This window comes from Mytilus trossulus, chromosome 8 (genome assembly GCF_036588685.1).
Source record: "Mytilus trossulus isolate FHL-02 chromosome 8, PNRI_Mtr1.1.1.hap1, whole genome shotgun sequence".
Lineage (NCBI taxonomy): Eukaryota > Metazoa > Mollusca > Bivalvia > Mytilida > Mytilidae > Mytilus > Mytilus trossulus.
This window is the reverse complement of record NC_086380.1, coordinates 11,262,826-11,285,249: the sequence shown is the minus strand read 5'-3', so window position 1 is coordinate 11,285,249 and position 22,424 is coordinate 11,262,826. Positions and strand designations below refer to the sequence as shown.

The window sequence follows — 22,424 nt, the reverse complement described above, 5'->3', positions numbered from 1 at the left end:
GGCTAAAAATATACTTTTCTTAACTAGGTTATGATTGGCCAATTTCTACTTTCATATTGAAATTTCCACCAACGAAAGATATTGTTACAAGTGACAACAATTTGTCTTACTTCCGGTGTAAACCCCCGCCACAATCTAAAATGTGAAAAATTATTTTATTGTTGAAAATGTTTATAAAAGACCTCAGAAAGGGCTTTTATGACGAGATCTTACATCAGGTAGATAAGACACTAAACATTCGAACTCAATAATTCAGATTAAAATCATTATCTGAGGGAATATGTATGTACTGGTAAATGCCTCCGATATCCGAAGAACCCCTCGAAAGCTGCGAGGGTACAGTGGCATCCATGTACACTCCCTAACGGGATTAATGGAGATGTGTCACTAACGTATATTTATACGACAATTATTTTTACAAGGACAAACAATCCCCACCCAATTCAACACGAAGGGAGTGCTAGGACACCGGGAAGTCTGTTATTGTGGTGGAGGAAGCCGAAGTACTCGGAGAGAACCACCGGGCCACTCGGTGGAAACAGACAAACCAGAGAGATATCAGAAGATTGATCTCCAGGTCAAAGTAGGGACACTTTGACCAACCGAGGCCCCCAACGTACCCATTCTAGTTTAAACTCCGGTCTGGGTACCAGAGATGTGTGTGAGAGGGTGAAAATTACCCTTCTAATGTACTGATATTTTTAGCACCCCGAGTGAGAATCGAACTCGGGACCTTCAGCACTGTAGCCATCGGTCTTAACCACTAGACCACGAACTCACACTTTCTTTCAATTCAGAAAAAACAATGAAAAAAATGCACCATGACCATGAACTCAGTAACTACTTACTGGGAAGCAAAATAACGTCTTGTCATTAACTAATGTTTTGGGGGCTCTCAGGACGTGACAGCCACATTTTAATGATGTCCATACTGCTACATCATCCTTTGGACACATTGTAGTCCACATTGGTGCTGTGTTTAGTGTGATCTCAATTTGTTTTTTTCCTTTACAAAAGTTCTCTATAAAAAAAAGTGTGAGATTGCTCTGACGTCCAACAGCTGTTTTGCCAGAAGAGCTTGAGCCATTGGACGTCATATCAAAATTGGATAAATGACCGTCTGATGTCCTTGGATCCATATAGACAACAACAATTTGTTTATGTTTTATCTATTTTTTCATTTTTAAAATGCATGAGATGAGGTTAAAAATGAAAAGATATACGAAAAATGACAAAAAATGGAAGCTTTTGATGACCTTTACTGGGTATACAGCTCTTACAGACTTACACGGTCATTATTTACGAAAAATGAACATGTTGAGGCCCGATTTATATGGGTCATGGGATGTCGGTTGGCTTTAGAACAACAAAGTAGCTCATCCAGAGTAATCTCAAACTACTATTACCATGATTACTTGTATTTCTGTAATCAATCTACATTCTCAAAAAATGTTGTATTCTTTAACTTTCTGGTTATACTCACTATGCATGCCATGGTAACATTGTGATGTAAATTATGCATACACGATATTATACTTCAGTCCAGCTGCTTCAGGCACAATTTACCGTATTGTTTTTATCCTGATGATGACAGTGACAGAAACATGTAGATCAACTACTTTGTCAACCCTGCATCATATTGCATATGACATTAATGGTCTCTACAATAAGCGTGTCCAGAATATATTTCCTTTATTAAAAAAATAATTTATTTATTAATAAAAACTTCAAAGGGTTCAAAAACTTATAATGTTTATTGTTTTATTTTCAGAGAGTGCTTGTTTTAGTTGCCTTTGATATTGATGCTCTATGTGCCTGTAAAATACTTCAGGTAGGATATCATTTATTAATTAATACACAGTTACTGTAATTGTTTGCGTGATGGTGTATACCTGTATACTGTAATGCCACTTTTCATTAATTAAAACAATTGGATACTGTTCATTCTTTTGTTGGAAAATGTTCAAAAAGACAAAACCTAGAGCAAACCACTTTTTTGCAAGAAGTGTGAAAATCAAATTAATGCTGACTGGCAGTTTTTGAAACAAATACTGTGGATTCATTTTTATTCGTGGTATACCAATTTTTGTGGGTTTCGTGGGTCACAGCAAACTATGAATTTAAGAATTCAACGAAGAATAATCCCTATAAATGTGTATGAAGTCGGATGTTTATTTCCGGTTATTGGATGCATTTTTATTATAGTGTTGACTAGCGATAATCATTGTAACATAAAACGTGTTTTTTATTGAAAGAAGATACAAGTATTTTAATTAAATCAATAATAAAGATATCGAATATTAGTGATAATTTACTTTTTAAAATTGATTAAAACTGTTCAGGGAAAATAACTGCAAGTTGTTAATTACCGTGTCATAGTTTGGTTTACTAGTGATTAAAAATCAATAGGATTAAGTACGGGGATATTGCCCGTAGGTAATATTGTTTATGACAGGACACATTTTTTTTCACACCTTTTACTTATATGTCTGTTTATTATATCGTGATTAGGGAAATGAGCTTCCAATCATAAAGTTTTGATTGCCTTATAGAATCCCGACGCATTTATAAATTGTAAAACAAACAAATAATTAGTTGTCTTTGTCCATTATTGTAATAGAAGTTTTCAATGAACACTTTAACCTAAAATGACCAATCGAGGATTTTGACAATTCAAAACTTTTTCAATGAATTCCTTCTTTTTTGTTTGTTTTATTATTGATCAAACCAAGGAGGTTTTATGATCACCTAGATCGAAAGGAAATCTCTGAATTACGCATCTGATTTTTTTTTTCTTTTGTAATCAGCGATCCACGAATTTACGTATACCACGAAACGTCTTTTTTTCTCTATCCACGAAAATTGATACCCACGAAAATAAATGAATCCACAGTAAAAACAATATTAAAACATGATAAAAGAAAGAGTATAAAATAAATGACTCTATACAGGACACAATGTAGAAGCATTGCATCCTCTGAGAAAACAGATGTACAAACAACAAGGAAAAAGACATTTGTACTCCGGCAATAATGATTTTTTATAATGTACCTCTTAGATGATTATTTGTTCAATATGTATATGTTATTTGTTGAATTTGATTCAAAAAGATCTGAATTCACTAAAATGTGAGGATTTTGTTAATCCAGTTAGGTGGATATTGTATGAACGATGTAAGCCTAGACCATTCAGCCACCCGTCTCATATTTAAAATTATACTATAAGAAGTTATTGTATCTGTACAGCAGTACAAGTAATCCTACTTCAAGAGTCTGGTAACAGTGTTCAACTAGTCAGTCAATGATGGCCACTATTGGGCAAATAACGTTTTTTACCAATCCAATATGTTTGTAAATTTTTGAGAAGTGAGTCAAATGATATGGTAAACATACCTCATAGAAACTCGATACATGTGTCTATGCTAACCCATTTGACCCTTTAATATTCTAAGTGGCTACCAGAATGGTTTTTATAGCATTTGAAACATGTTGAAACTTTTTTTTAAAAAGAGGACAATTTGCCAATATACGTAACATAATTTTTATCAGCATGTACATGTAAGTAGGAACACTTGTTTTATTTTCTTTTTTCTCAGATAGAGATCTTGTTAATTAACATGCTACTTTGAATGACTGTCTCTTTGTCTAAACAACAGTATTTTGATTTTCTTTCACTTTCTTTTTCAGTATTTATTCCAGTGTGACCAAATCCTGTATACAATAGTTCCTGTAACAGGAAAAGAAGAATTAGAGAAAGCTTATGTAGAAAATTCAGAAGGGGTAGGTTTGATATACTTTGCATACTCAGTATACATTTACCACCTCAGTGGTCTTGTGGTAATGTGTTTATCCTGAGTGTAGGGCATGATGTTGGTTGAACCCAAGCCTGGTGGAACCAAGACTTCAAAATTACTTTTTGCTGTTTCTCTGCACCCTGTATTTAGGAGTAAAGTCTAAAGTGTTGTTGATTCAAGCAGTAATTAACTACTAATAAGTCCACATCAAATATGGGCTATTCCAGAAAAAAATGTATGGGGGTTGGGGGTTGGAAGGCACATTGTATTAATAATACATGGATGATCGGTATTAGAGCAACTTTTCACACTATAATGCACTATAATTCTCAATTACAATTGTCTGGGTGGCGGGTGCTGACAAAAACTGCCTTTCAACCCCCTATACATTTTTTTCTGGAATAGCCCTACCTGAATTTATTCTATTATGACGTTCTTCAAACACTGGGTACAAATCAGTGTAAAATACAAACATATTGTATGTCAGCTGATTGGCAACATCATGATATGTTTTGATTGTTGCTACCATACTTCAAAGCTGTATGTTTTTATGTCCCATTTATGGGCATTATGTTTTCTGTGCGTCTGTCCGTTGTTCGTCCAACTTCAGGTGAAAGTTTTTGGTCGAGGTAGTTTTTGATGAAGTTGAAGTCCAATCAACTTGAAACTTAGTACACATGTTCCTTATGATATGATCTTTCTAATTTTAATACCAAATTAGAGATTTTACCCCATTTTCACGGTCTACTGAACATACAAAATGATAGTGTGGATGGTGCATCTGTGCACTTGGGACACATTCTTGTTTATGAATGATAAACCTGAGGTCAATCTGTCTAAATGATGTCATTTAAAGGTCGACTCAAACTCTAATAGTCCATGAGCGCTGTATGCAAGAATCTAAGAAAGTAGTCAAAATGTGGGAACATAATCTCATGATGAAAAATGAAGCAAGGCAACCCTCAGAAATATTTTGGTTTGCCCAAACCCACCCAAACATCAAAACACTGGTAGGTAGTAAGGCATTTTCTTTTCTTTTTATGGTAAAGAGAAATTTAAGTATCCAATGTTTATTAGTCTTCATGACTATCTGAATAAAAAAAAAGTTCCACATCAGGGCAATAAAAGATTTTGAGGAAGGCAGCTATTTTTAGGTAGGTAGGTTAGGGGCAAACAAAACCTATTCTTTTTTATGACCTAAAATGTATCCTTTTTGTTACGTATTTAAGTATAAAGCTATTATACAAATTAAAGTGACACATTAAATGTTGGAAGCAATATGTTTCCAGCCTCCTTCATCTGTTAATTGCTTATCTTATAATTACAGGTTAAACATGTGATATTTATAAACTGTGGAGCATCAGTAGATGTTGTTGAGACTTTACAGCCAGAAGAGAGCGTTAGATTTTATATATGTGATAGGTGAGGTATAAGGTGACTTTTCATGTAAGAAAACTTGAAGAACGGAGAATATGGTGTGGCATTTGGAAAAAATCTTGGCATGATTACCAATGAGTCAACTAATCATTAGAAATCAAAGGACAATTCTGTAATGTTTACATGGTTAAGTGTTCAGTGTGAAGATAAAACCTGTAAAGGCGCTTCAAACTAGTTCTGAAACGTTGTTCTTTGTTCAAATTTTCAATTAATTTCATTCATTTTATGGTTTGGTTCCTTCTAGATAAATTCTGAGTTTTATCATTTTCAAAACTTGTTTCAAATTACACTTCTCTATGAAAATGGTTGGCTGATACATGATTAGTTAAAAAAATATTTTAAATCTGACTAGCTACATTTGAGGAACAGCATGTTTGCTAAACAAAACAATAAAAACAGTTTGGGTATTGATTATGTATCTAATAGAAATCCTTGTATTGTGCATGTTGTAATCAGATATGTATCGTATCATACCTTCTTTAAAAACACCCAAATTTATAAAAAAAAATATATTAAGAGCTTGACTGTTCTTGTATTTTATTTTAGCCATAGACCAGTAGATGTAAACATTGTATTTCATGCTGTTCAAATAAAACTGTTGTATTATATATTTTAGCCACAGACCAGTAGATGTACACAATGTATTTAATGCTGTACAAGTCAAGCTGTTAATGAAGGAAGAAGAGTTTGATGAGTTACCAGATTATGATTCTTTATTCAGAGATGATGATGTAAGAATGTTATATAAAGTCAAGTAATCTATCCATTATAACAGATTTATGAAATAACTTATATAACAACATAACTTAAGTTTATATCAGTATTTTTTTTACTAGTAAAATTATTTTGTTACTTTCTAAATTTTCTCAATTGATTTTTTTCGCATATCTCTTGTTGGGCTTTAATTGCAGACTTTAGCTATTTAGAATGGCTTTTGCTCAATTCTGAAGCAATGCAATAACATTTTAATTTTTGAAATCCATGTCATTTGAACTCTGTTGGATATTTGACTCATTGGTGATCACATCAGTTTTGTCAAGCCTTTGACTTTTTTCGTTAAGCAAGACATAGCAATCCTACTTTCCGTTGTAGGTGGTGTCCATAAATATTCACTCTGTAAAATTTTAATAACTTTCTCAAACTATGCTGCATTTGTACCAAACATGGACAGAAGCTTGTTTATGATCAAAAGCTAGTATCTGGAAGGAAATTTTGTTAAAAGTTTGTACCTGTTTATCCATATTTTACTTATAAATGGACTTAGTTTTTCTTCCTGTTCAAATTACATTCAGTCTGCAGTTAAAGATTTAAAACATTTATTAGATTCATAAACTATTCTGGATTTTTACCAAACTTAGTCAGAAGCTTCTTAGATTCAAAAGATATATTTTTATGATTTTTTTTCCTCATTTTTGTTGAGCCTGTGAATAACAGCAAAAGTAGGCGAAACACTTGGTTCTTTGGAACCCTTACAAATTTTTATTATCTTAATACACTGATGGAAAGAAATTTATGGCTTTGAATTGTCCCAAAAGATGACATAGTAGCTCCAAAAAAAGACCAAATTCTTGATGAAGTACAAAGAATCTTATCATTTTTTAAAAGGCCATGTTAATTGCTTCAGAAAATTGAGAGAACATGGTCAAGTACATGACTTCATTTGCAGTAAGCAGGAAAAAGTATTGCTTCAGCTATTTCAATAGTGATATATAGATGTTAGGTACTTCAACCTTTTTCTTCAATTTTTCTGTAAATTTAATGATCAACGTAAAAAATGTATGAATTAATGCCTATGTATCTGAAAAACACCACTCTAATAGCTTTCAAAATGCAGAACATGGCTACATAATTAAAAAAAATGATATACAGAGTGAGGGCCATCCCCCTAGAAACTTATTTCACACTGACAGTTGAAACAAATGAAAGAAAAGACTATCAATGGTGAACAACATTTGTATACAGCTTTGAAATAAGTTGTAGGAACAACTTTTTTACACTTTCTTTTATTTTATTTACAGTCAGACGATGATTCAGGAAATGATAGTGATACCTCAGAAAGATCAGGAAAAAGAAAAAGGTTTGATGATGAAGCTATTGAAAAGAGACGAGATAAAAGAATCTGGGATGAGAATAGGTATTTGATATCATATAGTTAAACTTTCATGTATAAATAAACCTTGAAAGGTTTTTTCCAATAGTTTGAATTAACTTGAAATGAATCTAGAATTTACTAGTATTGAAACAAAAATTGCGGGATATTCAAAGTTATAGATTTGAAAATTGAGTGCAGGATTATGCATTTTCCATTCTTTAGTCTTATTTTTAGAAAGATCAATACATGTATTATCAAATTTACCAAAACTGTTTAATTTTATCACTGGATTTTGTAAAAGAAATTTAGAATGTAAATAACCGTTCAAATGGTATTCTTTCAGAAAGTTACATAAAAACCATCAAACAAACATACAATTTTATATAAGGTATTTTCATTTTAAAAATTTCTACTTGACCTATTTGTGAATTGTTGCTGACTTAAGTAATATATTTTTTATTTTTCCAGACAGAAGATATTATTTGAATATAATCAGTTCTCTACATATGGCACTTCTGTAAGTACATATCTACGCCAGCATGTGGCAATTCAATTTAATTTTACCGAAAATTTTGAATGTTATTACTTCATTTAAATCTGCAAAAAAAAATTGTGTTTGCTTTACTGAACATTATATTTTTCACGGATATTATGGTGAATTATGATTTCTCCGGTATTTTTCTCAACAGCAATGCTCTTTTTGTTCAACTTCTACCTTAATGTTGAAAATTGGCCACTAGTATTGTAAAAAAATCAAGTTCAAACATATCTGACTAAAAACAACTTTGACAAATTATGGGTGGTAATTTTATTAGAAATATACATAAATACAGTATTAGATTCGTATGTCTTTAATATAGTCTTGAAAATGTACACATGATATAAAAAAATATTTAATACCCAGTTAAAATGAGGCTGAATGTGAACTTTGCAGATATATCATTGGATATTCAACCAAAAAAAATTCCTTCAATTAACAGTGCCCCTGCTGTAGCCTTGTTTGTATATCCCAAAGTTGGTTTCCATTCTCTTACTTTTGCTTGCCTCAACCAAATGTCATGAAACTTATTAGAAATGCTTAGGGCTATTCCATTTAAACATAGATCAACCCCAGGAAGGCATTTTGAAACCACTTCTAGTGGTGGGTGCCCTTTTCAAAGTTTTGATGAGGACAATCCTTCAAAATTTTTAAAAATGCTTCTCTGGGTGGCTGCCCTATTGTCATAGTGCCTTCCTGGGGGTTGATGTATGTTTAAATGGAATAGCCCTTATTACCACGAAACAGATCAAGTAAGAACTTTGGTGGTGTCACTTTAACTGTTCTAAAGTTATGTCCCTTTATAAATTGCTGAATTGTTTTGTTTCCATTCTCTAACTTTAGTTACCTTAACCAAATGTTATGGAACTTACTTACTGCACAATACTTATTTCCACAAAATTTAGGTCAACTACAAATTTGTGTTGCATCACTTTAACTGTTCTTCAGTTATGACTCTTTTATATGATATGCAAGCAGGGTCATCATCTGTGTCCCATTGACTTGTTCCCAGTCTGCACCAAAAACTTTTTCAACTACCAGTCCGAAAACCAATATTCTGACATTTTTCTTATTGGTCCAAACAAAGTCTTGCTGTTGCAAAAACTTACTAGTCTGAATGAAATTTTACTAGTCTGGGACATCGGACTAGTGGCTAATCGTGCAGACTGTGTTTCCCATTTATTTGTTTGATTTACTTCCTGTTTTAATGAATTAAAATTCTTATTTATTACAGGCTTCTCTAATAATGTTTGAGTTGGCGTGGAAAATGTCTAAAGATACAAATGATTTAGTATGGTATGATTTTTTATTATTTAAAAAAATCTTTTTTAGTCTGAGCTTTTTATAGCAAAAGTGCTTAATCCTGTTAATGGATGGTATATGATAGTTCATTCTTAAGTCATTTCATGACATATAGAAATTCAGAAAAACTTATATATATATATATATATATATAAACGAGTCTAAATTGAAAACTACGTTCAAACATATGATTGCGTTGGATAAAAACCGCAATTTTTATACGTGTGCATGTCAAACAAATTTCGTTGTAGAAGGGTCTAAAAACAGCACAAACAACATTTTCCAAAAGACCAACAAAGTGAAAAAGTATATTTAAACAAAACGCATTTGACTAACAGGTCGAACAACTGATGTTCTTTAACCCTGCTGACTGCCATTGGCGACTGCCAAATAAAATTGATCACAAGATGTAACAAACTGGATCTTAATATTAATTTAATACGTCACAGAATTTTTTTTTTTTTTTTTAACTTGTGGCCACGATGTTGCACCACAAACATTCGGTGTCAATATTTCTTTAGTTCACCAGATCTAGATTTCGACAATATATGTCTCTTCAGTGATGTATAATTAGGTTACTAAGAACATGAGAAACTGCTTATTAGCTTACAAATATATTTTAAGCATTTTGAGAAAGAAATACATTTCTTATTCATTTCCACACAAATCAAACATACTGGTATCATATATTAAAAAAATTGAACATATACCAGCAAGAATTAATTGTTTATTTGAGTAAATATGTTTGATGTATAGATCAGAAATTATTTTAAATCTCAGACTTGTTTCTTTACAGGTTGGCTGTCGTAGGAGTAACAGATCAATATATACATTTTAAAACTCCCAGGGATAAATATATTGATGATGCAATGGCTCTAGAGTCACATGTTGCTAGACATAATCACAGGTTTACATTTATGTTTATTCTTGAGTCACATGTTGCTAGACATAATCACAGGTTTACATTAATTTTATGTTTACTCTAGATTGACAATGAGTCTAGAATCTAGTAAGTCAAATAGCTAAGGAAACAGACTAAAAGTTATTTTAAAAAAAAAGAGAAAACATTTTGAATAGACAGGATTTTGGTAAGGGAAAAAGCAAGTAGAAGTACTAAGGATTTTATTAAGGCCTTGTTATCTTTGACTTGGACATACTTTGTACCAGCAATGTCTTTATGAATGAACCTTCCTTGATAAGTTTTATCACAACCTATCAACTTATCTTCCAGTTGCCTGGTGAAAGAAATAAAACACTTGTTTCTATCATAAAAAATTACACAAATACAACAAGATAAATCAACTATCTAGTTGTCTGCATATTTATATTGTAAACTATCAACTGAACTGATTGGCTGCACTCACTAGACTAAAAATGGGGAATGTGTCAATAAAGAAAAAACACAAAAATACTGAATTGTGAGGAAAATTCAAAACAGAAATTTCCTAATCAAATGGCAAAATCAAACCAATGGATAACAACTGTAATATTCCTGACTTGGTACAGGCATTTTCTTATGTTGAAAATGGTGAATCAAACCTGGTTTGCTAGCTAAACCTCTCACTTGTATGATAGTCACATGAATTACCAGTATATTGACTGTGATGTGTGAACAAAACAGAGACAACAAACTGACCAAAGGGAGAAACTAAGAAAGTCCAACACCCAGAGGCGGCATCCAGCTGACTCCTAAACAAAATGTGTACTGGTTCAGTGAAAATGGACATCACACTAAACTCCAAAACATATAAATGAACTAAAACTAAAAAAAACTTCATATTATGACTCCCAGCTGATATTTTATAATATCAATATACAGACAACCTGGTAATAGGTACATACTCAGTAGTAAAGTAAATGCAAAGCATATGGCATTCTATATTTTAATTTGCAATTTTCTGTTCTTTAATTACGATATCAACTGAAATTCATATTAAATGATTTTCTTTCTTTTCAGAGGTGATGATGAAGATAATATCATATCTATAAACTGTTTAAAAATAGTGTTTGATGAAGAATTACAATTAACATTATATCGACATTGGTCGTTGTTTGACAGTATATGTCATTCGGTTAACTTGGCTTGTAAATTCAAAGTTTGGACGTTAAAGGGACAGAAAAGATTACATGAATTTTTAGCAGAAATGGGGTGAGTTTTAATTCCTGTGAAAATCATTTACATTCTCAAATGTTGGACCTATTGGTAATCAGTGTCAGAATTGCCATAATATTTAAATCCATGAAAAAAATCAACAACCTTTATGTGTGATTGACTATGAGTAAGTTTTATGTCGGTCAATCTTTATTTCGGGAAGAGGTGAAATTCTTTAAAAAATAAGCATGTCCATATTTCTACTTATGGGGAGATAATCTGTTTTATAATCTTTCTTCAAATAAATGCTTTCTTTTGTCTTTTCTTAAAATAAACTTGTTGAATGTCTTTTGATGTTTCCAGTAAAAGTCACATTTTTTTGTACACCCTCTTCCTAACTGACAATATGAATATCCCTGTGTTCTAATATTTTACAATCTTTTTTTAGAAAAGATGCATATTACTAAAAAGAAATGTAAACATTTTATGACATGATTTGTTTCAGAATGCCATTGAGTCAGTGTAAACAGAAATTTTCCTCAATGGAATCGTCTTTACGACATAACATAAAACAGATGATTCAAGATCACATGACAAAATATGGGTAAATAGACAGATATCAATTATTAGTAAAGTAGAACAATCTTTATTTAAAATTTAGGTTTCATATACACAATCAACTTAGAATATGTGCTCTTTATAACTCTTAAACCGACTTATGTATAATCACTTAACAGGATTAATCATTAAATTGCAACATGTACATATACAGGACATACAATCAATACAAGCTGAACATATTGATAAATAAAAAGCACATGCAACATACAAAAAGCCGCACAGTCATTAAAATCATAAGATTTCAATACAAAGACCAGATCAGTTGCAACCAATAAAATCATAAGATATCATTACAAACAACACATAAAAAAGCACTTGTAGAGCACAAGCATTTGAATGTATAAATCAGCTAAAGCACAATTTGTTACCCATAGAGAGAGTTGATTAAAACATATCAACATAAAGAAACACAAAAACATCTTAACTCTATATTTACAAAATGAATTAATGTATTGACTTCTATAGTTCTATATTGATTTTAAAATATCATTTGTTTTGAGTATCACTGAAATTTGGTAAGTATCGTTGCTTTTATTACTGACCATAGCATATGATATATTTTTTTTAATATTTCCTGTCTAGAAAAAATCTTACTTGGCACAGCATTTGCTCATAACAAAATACAATTATGATTAAAATCATGTTGCTCAACTACTTTCAATTGATGTGTCCTATTTCAATTTGTTTATGAAATGCCATTCCCATTTTGCAAAATAGTATTTGAATTGGTACATTGTTTTCAGGATCTTTATAGACTTTCTATTTATTTTTTAGTTTAACTAACCAGGATGTTGTGATACCATCATTTTCAGCCCAGTATGGTTATAAAAATAAATTATGTGCAGCTGACTATGTGTTGGCGTGTGTTGCTACACTAGAAAATATAGTAAGTATACTTCTGAAGTTTGAATCACGGAATTTATCATATGTGGTACAATTGTAAGACTTTCTCTGATAAAGGTAAAAATTCTGTATGTAAATTTTTAAGAGAAGATTTTGGTTGAATGTTAATGAAGTAGCAACATAACCTCTCATTATATAAATCTAGAAACATTGTACTTGTAGAGGTTAAAATATGAATTTAAGGAATAGCCAATACTTTGTATTAAGGCTTCCAAAAAATATTTGAGCCAGCCGGACATTTTATTTCTGATCCTGATTTAATCCCTTAAGACTTAGTCACAAAAGGCAATTATGGTATAAATCAGAATGCCATTCCAATGATTGACATTACATTAAAAAAAAAAACGATTTTAAACTTTTCTTTGATATGAATTTGATGTTCGAATGTAAACTGTTAAATTGGCAGTGCATCATTTAAAATGTGCACATCAGCGTGATCATATCTGCCTTAAGACTCTTTATTTGTGCAAAATGACATTGTCAAAAACTTTACTTTCAAGTTTCGTTTTGAAAATCACATTTTTCTAACCAGATGTTGACTTGACTGGTAAAACCTGGACCATAAACAGATATGTATATTCCGTGTACGTTTTACAAAGCATGACTGAGTGAAGAAGCTCTTTCCACGCTATTTCTTCAACAAAATACTTGAAATGAACATTAGATACTGGTATCAATGATAATTTTAGCATTTTTGAAGAAATTTAGGATGCATAATTAAATTTCTCACCTGTGCACATGCGCACACGTGTTCTAGTTCATACAACGTAGTAATGACAATTTTTCATTTAAAACCTTTTTTAATTTTTCATCAAATCATGTTGATAAACTAATTTCTTATAATTTTAATCTTTTGGACTAAATCAATTAAATACAAACCCCTGAATTGTAAGAAAATAATTGTGAATAGCCCGATCAATTTATACGATGTCCGGAACTGGAAATAGTTCACCTGTCACCTAAACAGGTAGATTTCAGCTGTTTAACTACTAATTAGCCTTGATTAAAATTAGAAAGTATTTTGAAGTAGGGGTTGTTTTGATAGTCATTAATCATCATGCCACTTTGATGACAGCAAAATGTGTTGATGTTAAAAGGCAAAAGGTTGGGTCAAAAAGATCGTGAATTATGTTAAAATGACAAAAAAAACCTTGAAAACTAAAAAGTATATGACCGTTTCATGCTTTGCCCAGCCGGACTTTTACAGGACATTACACAAATGTCCAGAATATATGACCGTTTTGGAAGCCCTGCTTTGTATCAGGCTCTAAGATGAGAAAAGCAAGTCTCAGGAAAATATGAATGCTAAGTTTACCTTTAAAATAGATATAGAAAGATGTGGTGCGAGTGCCAATGAGACAACTCTCCATCCAAATAACAATTTTAAAAAGTAAACCATTATAGGTCAATAAACGGCCTTCAACAACAAGCTATAAAGGTCCCCAAAATTACTAGTGTAAAACCATTCAAACGGGAAAACCAATGGTCTAATCTATATAAAAAAACGAGAAACGAGAAACACGTATAAATTACATATTCAAATGAACAAGCTATAAAGGTCCCCAAAATTACTAGTGTAAAACCATTCAAACACGAAAACCAACGGTCTAATCTATATAAAAAAACGAGAAACACGTATATATTACATAAACAAACAACAACCACTGTACATCAGATTCCTGACTTAGGACAGGTGCAAACATTTGCAGCGGGACCAAACCTTCTCCCTTTTTCTGAAACAATAGCATAACATCACAACATAGAAAAACACACAATAAAATATCAATTGGCAGGCTTTAAAAGTCTAGTATTAAGCAGATAGCTGCCGCAGCAATAAAAAGAGAATGGGTATGAACTAAGACATTGAAAACTGTTTTATTGTCAATTTTTGAATGAACAAGATGCAAATTAAAACTTATATATTTGTTAATGATTTCTTCTATTTATTTGAAATGATCTACTAAAGAAATGTTTGCTTGTATTTTTTTTTTCTTTATGTTTAATTTAATGTTTGTGTTTTAGCTTGTTGTTGACTTGGTGGCGTAAAGAAATCGCTAATAAAATGTTTTTTAACTAATGTCTTGTATGTTTCAGGATAAGAATAAAAGTGCTACGGATAACTTTTTGAGTGCATTAGATATTTTACAAAGGTAATGACGTAGCTATTACTGATTCCATATTAATCTTGCAAATGAGATAGGTGTGTTAAGACTGTATTAAGAAATTTCTCCATGTTAAATTGTTACATAAATGTTAAGTACATAAAACAAATCATTTTTATGCCCCATTTATGTGCATTATGTTTTCATGTCTGTGCGTCCGTCTGCTCATTCATTTGTCTGTTTGTCCGACCGTTCGTTCCTCCCGCTTCAGGTTAAAATTTTTGGTCGAGGTAGTTTTTGATGAAGTTGAAGTCCAATTAACTTGAAACTTAGTAAACATGTTCCCTATGATATGATCTTTTTATTTTTAATGGCAAATTAGACATTTTATCCCATTTTCAAATTCCACTGAACAAAGATAATGATAGTGCGAAGTTCACGATAAAGTTTTTAGTCTAGGTAGTTTTTGATGAAGTTGAAGTCCAATCAACTTGAAACGTAGTAAACATGTTCCCTATGAAATCCCTATGAAATCCCTATGAAATCATAATCTTTCAGTCAGTTTAATTGAAGTATGGAGCTGGCATGTCAGTTAACTGCTAGTAGTCTGTTGTTATTTACGTATTATTGTCATTTTGTTTATTTTCTTTTGTTACATCTTTTGACATCAGACTCGGACTTCTCTTGAACTGAATTTTAATGTGCGTATTGTTATGCTTTTATTTTTCTACATTGGTTAGAGGTATAGGGGGAGGGTTGAGATCTCACAAACATGTTTAACCCCGCCGCATTTTTGCGCCTGTCCCAAGTCAGGAGCCTCTGGCCTTTGTTAGTCTTGTATTATTTTTATATTAGTTTCTTGTGTACAATTTGGAAATTAGTATGGCGTTCATTATCACTGAACTAGTATATATTTGTTTAGGGGCCAGCTGAAGGACGACTCCGGGTGCGGGAATTTCTCGCTACATTGAAGACCTGTTGGTGACCTTCTGCTGTTGTTTTTTATTTGGTCGGGTTGTTGTCTCTTTGACACATTCCCCATTTCCATTCTCAATTTTATCCCTATGACAGGATCTTTCTAATTTTAATGCCAAATTAGAGATTTTTCCCCGTTTTCACAGTCCATTGAACACTGAAAATTATAGTGTGGATGGGGCATACATGTACTTGGGACACATTCTGAACAGATATATCATGTTATAGAGGGGTATTTGCGAAAAATACAAGTCGAGAGACTTAAATTTCCCAAGCCGCCAGGCAAGGGAAATTTTGTCCCAAGACTTGTATTTTTTGCAAATACCCCCTCCATAACATGATATATCTGTTTAATTACACCGAATAAATTTTAATTCAAACTCTCTGTACAAGGAAAAGGAAATATTTATTTGAGGACAAGTACTGTCATAAAATATACCGCAGGAACTTTACAGCTACGTATACATGTTCGCGCTGTCTTTATGAAACGTCATATCTGAGAAAAAAGACGGGAAGATGCTCGGGAGGGTAAAAAAGGAATATCCAAAATGGCAAATACAATGGTATTTGAGGCATATTCACCGGCAGTGGTGAAAAAAAAGCAGATTCATTTGAAATGAGGAAAAAATGTTAGAATATGCGAAAATTACACTGGCTATCAGCCAATCAAAAGCTGGCATTCTTATATCAGGTGTAATTATTGTAAAAAAACATATTGTATCTTTGTATCAAGGGTAATACTATGATTTTTCTTCTTTCAGAGTCCTTGTTTATCAATGTTAATTATGTTCTATCTGTTTCCAGGGTAAATGTAGCTTCTCTAGAGAAGGCAGTAGAATTAGCCAAGAAACAGACACAAGCCATAGTGACCCAGGTTCAGACATTTCTTGACATGCATCAGGTTATATCAGCTGGGCCATTCTTGTATGCTTTTATACAAGAGGTAATTAGTCATACTCATAAAATATTTTGTCAACAAGAAACTTTTTGTCTGTCTGATGGAACAGTTTCTATTAGTCTGCAGCAGAGTATTGCATGAATTCAAATTTAACAATAGAACCTGGAAGCTGCAACATTTTAAACAGTTGACGGCCTAAAACAATATGTAAACATAAACAATAGAGGGATTTGTCTTTATGGCAAGTACCATATTACACATTGCAAAGTAAAGAAATGGGATTTTTTTAGCAGAAGAGAATGATGCAGTCGTGTGGTTGTCAAGGAAATCTGAAGTGTTCTTACAATATTGTGAATAATTATAATATAGAAAAGATGTGGTATGATTGCCAACAAGACAACTCTCCATAAGAGACCAAATGACCCAGAAATTAACTATAGGTCAACATGTGACCTTCATCAATGAGCAAAGCCAATACTGACTAGTCAGCTATTAAAGGCCCTGAAAAACATAAACTTGTAGAATATGATGCATTTTCCTCAATAGAAATGGATTCAGTTGAAAATGTTCCTACCACAAGCTATCAACTTTTATTATTTTTTCAGGGCACAATGGATGTCAAGTTCTTTGCCAAACCACAATGTTTGATGAGATTAGCCAGGTTTACATTAGAAGCTCACTGTTCTGTTGTAAGTATCTACCATAAATATGAGAATAAGATGTGGTATGATTGTAAATGTGACAACTCTCCACTAAAGACCAAATGCCATAGAAGTTGTAACAACTACAGGTCACTGTACTACCTTCCACAACCATCAATACTTAAACTGCATATTCCGTGTCTATATTGTTTCTGAAATGTTTATATTGAAAATTGCACAGTACATAATTATCCTTTCTTTTCAGAGTCGTAACAAGAGAGCTAGAAGTCTTCCACTGGTTTTAGGTGCTCCTTTAGACGGAGAACAGGGAACAACTCTAGTTATAGGCATCCCTCCACTTCAGCTGGATGAAGAAAGGAAGAAGTAAGATATGTATTCATGCAATTAAGAACCTTGATATGTATTTTGTTATTTTAATGCAGTGTTACATCCCAATTGTTTGAAACTATAGAAAAGTTTGGGGTTTTTTTGTGTGTTTTTTAGCACAATACCCAAAAGGGTATGGTCAAGTGACCAATTCTCATCTCTTGACAGCCTTGGTCTAAACTTTAACAAAAATCTTGAAATCTAGAACTACCTGGCCAATTGGAACTAAAATGGTCACAATCGTAGTATAAAAAAAATATATGTGATGATTCCCCATGCCAACCAACATGGCTAAAATGGAACATAGGGGTGAAATGCAAGTTTTGTCCATGTTCTTGAAAATGCTAGAGTGGGAGGCCCATATTTGCCAGGGACACAATTTTGCTGTTTTATGATTTTGGGGTATAAACACTTCAAAGGATGGCTGAAATGGAAGAAAATATGCCGATAAATTATAATTTTATAACAAATATGATTATTTTTTAAACTTAAACAAAATTACGGCACTAACTGCAAAAGATCGAAAAACGGACATCAATTTTCGGTCAATTTCCTGAATGAAAAAGAGGATTTTCAAAGATTTTTTTCTTAGTAATTTTTTGACTGATTGGCCTAAATTTCTTTTTTTTACACCTTTGAAATGTCTGCTGTTCATCTATAATGAAATTTATTTGATAAATGTTATAAAAAGCTGCATTTATTTGGTTTTAAATAGATGTGTAAAAACGGCGAATATGTGCCCCCCATTGACAAAACTTCAGGAAATTTCAAGCACTCTTTAATCGAACTTTACAGATGATTATTTTCAAACAAACATGTTTTCAAGCTTATGAATGTTTTGCATTTGAAGTTATCTTCATATAGAAATATTAGTATACTTCAAAAACATATAAACCTGAACATAACCTGTAGAAAACATGGAAAGTTATGGCGAAAATGAGCACCACACTCTATAGATAAAGAATATATGACAAAATCAGAAATGTTCAGATGTTGAAATTTACCTTTTGTCTTTTGTCATAAAAATTGGCATACAACTTCTTACAGGAGTTGTTGCCCTTAAAAAATGAATATTACCATCAAAACTTTAATGGATATATAGAAACTTTACACAGCAAAAATGATTTATACAATTTCAAGATCATCAGCCAGCCCTTTTTGGAATTACTGCCCTTTAATAATGTTGAGCATTTACATATTATTTTCAGTTTATCCTATTGTCTTAAAAACTAAAAAAAACAACAGTTTTACCATTGTTTTTGTGTTATGGCCTATTATTTTGAACTATGATAGATAGTCTTTAAATTGTAAAAATGATGCACCAGACAGGATCTTCAAATAAGTCGATGATGCCGGAATTGTTTGTTGAATCTGAGTTATTGCCCTTAAGGTGGTACCAAACACCTTGACTAAAATTAATTTGGCTCGTTTAATATTCATAAAACTTTGACGAAGAATTCAATTTGATCCTTTGATAAAAATATAAAATGTTCAAAAAATATGAACCAACCGTTTTATTAGAAAAATTACACTGGTTACAAAGTAGTTTGACAAACACTTATTTTGATCATTGAGAAGCTTAACAATGCAACGTAATTTAAATGTTTAGCTGATTTTACAGAGTTATCTCCCTGTAGTGTTAAGTACCACCTTAAACGACAATCTTTCCAATTACTAGCATTGTTGAAAACAATGTTAGAAAGGTAGAGATTCCAAATGTAAAAATTATCAGCGCAGATGAAGTTATCATAGCCAAAACATTCAGACAACTATAACTCATGTTTTCCCATGTTTTTGCGTATTCTGCTTAATGAATAGAATTTTAAAAAGCAAAACTGGTAAGCATGAGGGGAAAGTTGTTGATTTTAAAATGAATGCCATAATAATTTTTTTCCAGTTTCTTTGGTAAAGCATTTGAGCAGGCAGCTGTTAGTACCAATTCTAGAACTTTGCATGACAGTTTTGACAGTTACAGTAAGTAGTATGTTTTTAAAACTTTAATGGCAGTTTTTGTCAAGCCTGTGACTTCTGTCAAAATTTATTCTGATATTTTAACTTCATTGTATTGATACAATCAAAGTCATATGTCCATGTTCATTTTTCTGAAAAAAATGCAATTAACTCAGAAGAAAAAAGTTAGTTTACAGCTTCAGTTATCTGGGTCTTACCTTATAACTATTCTGTTTTAAGGTTTCTACAATGATAGTCTAAAGGGACTGTATCAGATATAAAAGAATTATATATAGTTGTCTGTATACATACATTTTTATGTTTTTTAGGGTTGTTTAACAATTATTTATAGTTTGTTATTTTTGTTTCAGTTATGGAAATGAAAACAGAAGACAGAAGCAAGTTTTTTGATGCCTTAATAAGTCTTCTTAATTAAATAGCAATGTTGTAGTATCGCCTTTAACAAAGTATGATCTTTAGACATGTAAAGATATCTTAATATGTGTATTCCATGATAATAATTAGAATGGAGGATATTTAGAACTATTTCTGCCTGGTTCTGTGAAGATAATATTACATGATATAGATTTTGTGCGATGAACAAGTTGATTTAATTTATTACTGCTAAAGATATACATATCTAAAGTTTGTTAAAGCTATGGTGTCATTAAAGCATAAAATTACCATGCAAATATTAAGAATCAACTGTTTATCCAATTGTTTTACAACTGAAGAAAGTGTCAAAAATGTCACTTTAAAAGGTTGTATTTTTTTTGTGCTACAATGTATTTGATTCATTATTCTTTGTGTCACTAATATAATTTTTAAAATATTATTTAGGCAGTCAAAACTTGAATTTGAATATCTATGAAATGCATATTCAATTTATTTTATTTGTAGGGAATGCTTGTTTGATCCTGGATCTATAGTAAAGAAGAGTATAGCATGTATAGATCCAATTCCAAACAGGAAATATTTATTTATTAGAAGTACTATAAATATTACATTTATTCTCGGAAAGGGTTGCATAAGTAGCTATTTACCTCGAATAAAAGAGGAGTTATAAGAAATTTAACAATTTTTTTTTCTTATGGTGTTAAAATGCATTGAGATGAGAGTAATGTGTTGACTCTCCCAGTTTTTCTGGGGTTGTTTTCAAACATACAAATCCTATTTTGGACCTTTATTTGTATTATAGTATGATTTCTTTATAACCAATGAATCCTCACTTTAAGTGCTATCTGTTTTCTGTGTTTTGTAGGTTATTGTTTGCCATTTTTTCTTTCGACCATTGCCTTATTCTATTTATATTTTCTTGGTTGACTTTCAACTTTTCATAAAAAATATTTAATGAATGACTGTAATATTTTTGCTGTCTATGAAGAAATAACATATAAAATTTAGTGCACACTGAATAACAGGCATAGCGGGTTATTTAACAGTGTGCACCACATTTTTTATGTTATTTCGAATAGACAGCAACAATATTACAGTCATTTCTTATAATTTAATTCTAAATTTCATTTTAAACCGTAGAAAACGATGAAAATAAGTTGTTGACGTCACTGTCACATGAATACATTATGTCTATGGCTGATAACAAAATAACATCAGCCAATCTGAAGACGCGTTACATCTAAAATTAAAATATAAGAATTTAAAAAAACAAGGACCGTAGTCTTTACTCCTCAATTTTAGTGAAAAAATATTACTTAGAAATTAGCCTGTCTCTTTGAATTGTGTTCAAGCTTATTTAAAAAATACAACCAATAATTTGTTGTGAATTGTAAATACATTTGTTTTTATGGAGGGTTTGGATCAGGAGTATTTCATTTCTTTTTCTTTAATTTATTAAAATGTTTTTCTTTATTCTTAATTTATTTTGCCTGTTTTTCTCTATATCTTTATATGTCAGTACTCCATTATTATATTTTCTAAATTTTTTGTCCCCATTTATCTCTATTCTTTATTTTCGTATTCATTTATTCTGCATTTATTTACCATCATTCTCTAGTATGTAACCTCCATCCTCATTAAGTATTTATGTTGTAAGTGATTATGCTTAAACATGTATCATGTGACATTAAATGTTTTTAATTGTATAGAATTAATTGTACTAATTTATATTAAATTATCATATCTGTATACTTGACTTATTATTATGCCCCACCTATGATAGTAGAGGTGCATTATGTTTTCTGGTCTGTGCGTCTGTTCGTCCCGCTCCAGGTTAAAGTTTTTGGTCAAGGTAGTTTTTGATGAAGTTAAGTCCAATCAACTTGAAATTTAGTACACATGATTACCATGGAATGATCTTTCTAATTTTAATGCCAAATTAAAAAATTTATCCCAATTTTACGGTCCACTGAACATGGAAAATGATAGTGCGAGTGGGGCATCCGTGTACTATGGACACATTCTTGTTTAATGTCTATTATAGTTCACATACTGTGGAATCATTTATTTTTGTGGATAAGGAAATATTCTTTTTTCGTTGATATCTGATTTTTTTCTTTGGCAAATTCTGCAGACAAGCGTGTAGGGAATTTGTATTTCAATGAACATTACATGGTTCCCTTATACCCACTAATCAACCAAAAGTAGAATTTCAGGAATAAGAATGAGTTCATTGTAATCATTACTTATAACAAGTCCACACTTGGCACTGAAAGTTGTCAGTGATGGATCTAGAA

The 22,424-nt window shown here is 31.6% G+C and overlaps 1 protein-coding gene across 1 annotated transcript; it reads left to right on the top strand.

Moving 5' to 3' along the window:
- Positions 1-72: 72 nt before the first annotated feature.
- Positions 73-21,876, top strand: LOC134728289 (cell division control protein 45 homolog). Its single transcript, XM_063592839.1, has 18 exons — positions 73-218; positions 1,772-1,831; positions 3,687-3,779; positions 5,121-5,215; positions 5,847-5,961; positions 7,249-7,364; positions 7,791-7,839; positions 9,095-9,156; positions 9,959-10,069; positions 11,120-11,311; positions 11,760-11,858; positions 12,650-12,761; positions 14,873-14,928; positions 16,660-16,798; positions 17,359-17,442; positions 17,660-17,778; positions 19,679-19,755; positions 20,103-21,876. Exons 1-18 carry the CDS (start codon positions 168-170, stop codon positions 20,165-20,167), a joined length of 1,695 nt encoding a protein of 564 aa, XP_063448909.1. The 5' UTR covers positions 73-167; the 3' UTR covers positions 20,168-21,876.
- Positions 21,877-22,424: the final 548 nt, after the last annotated feature.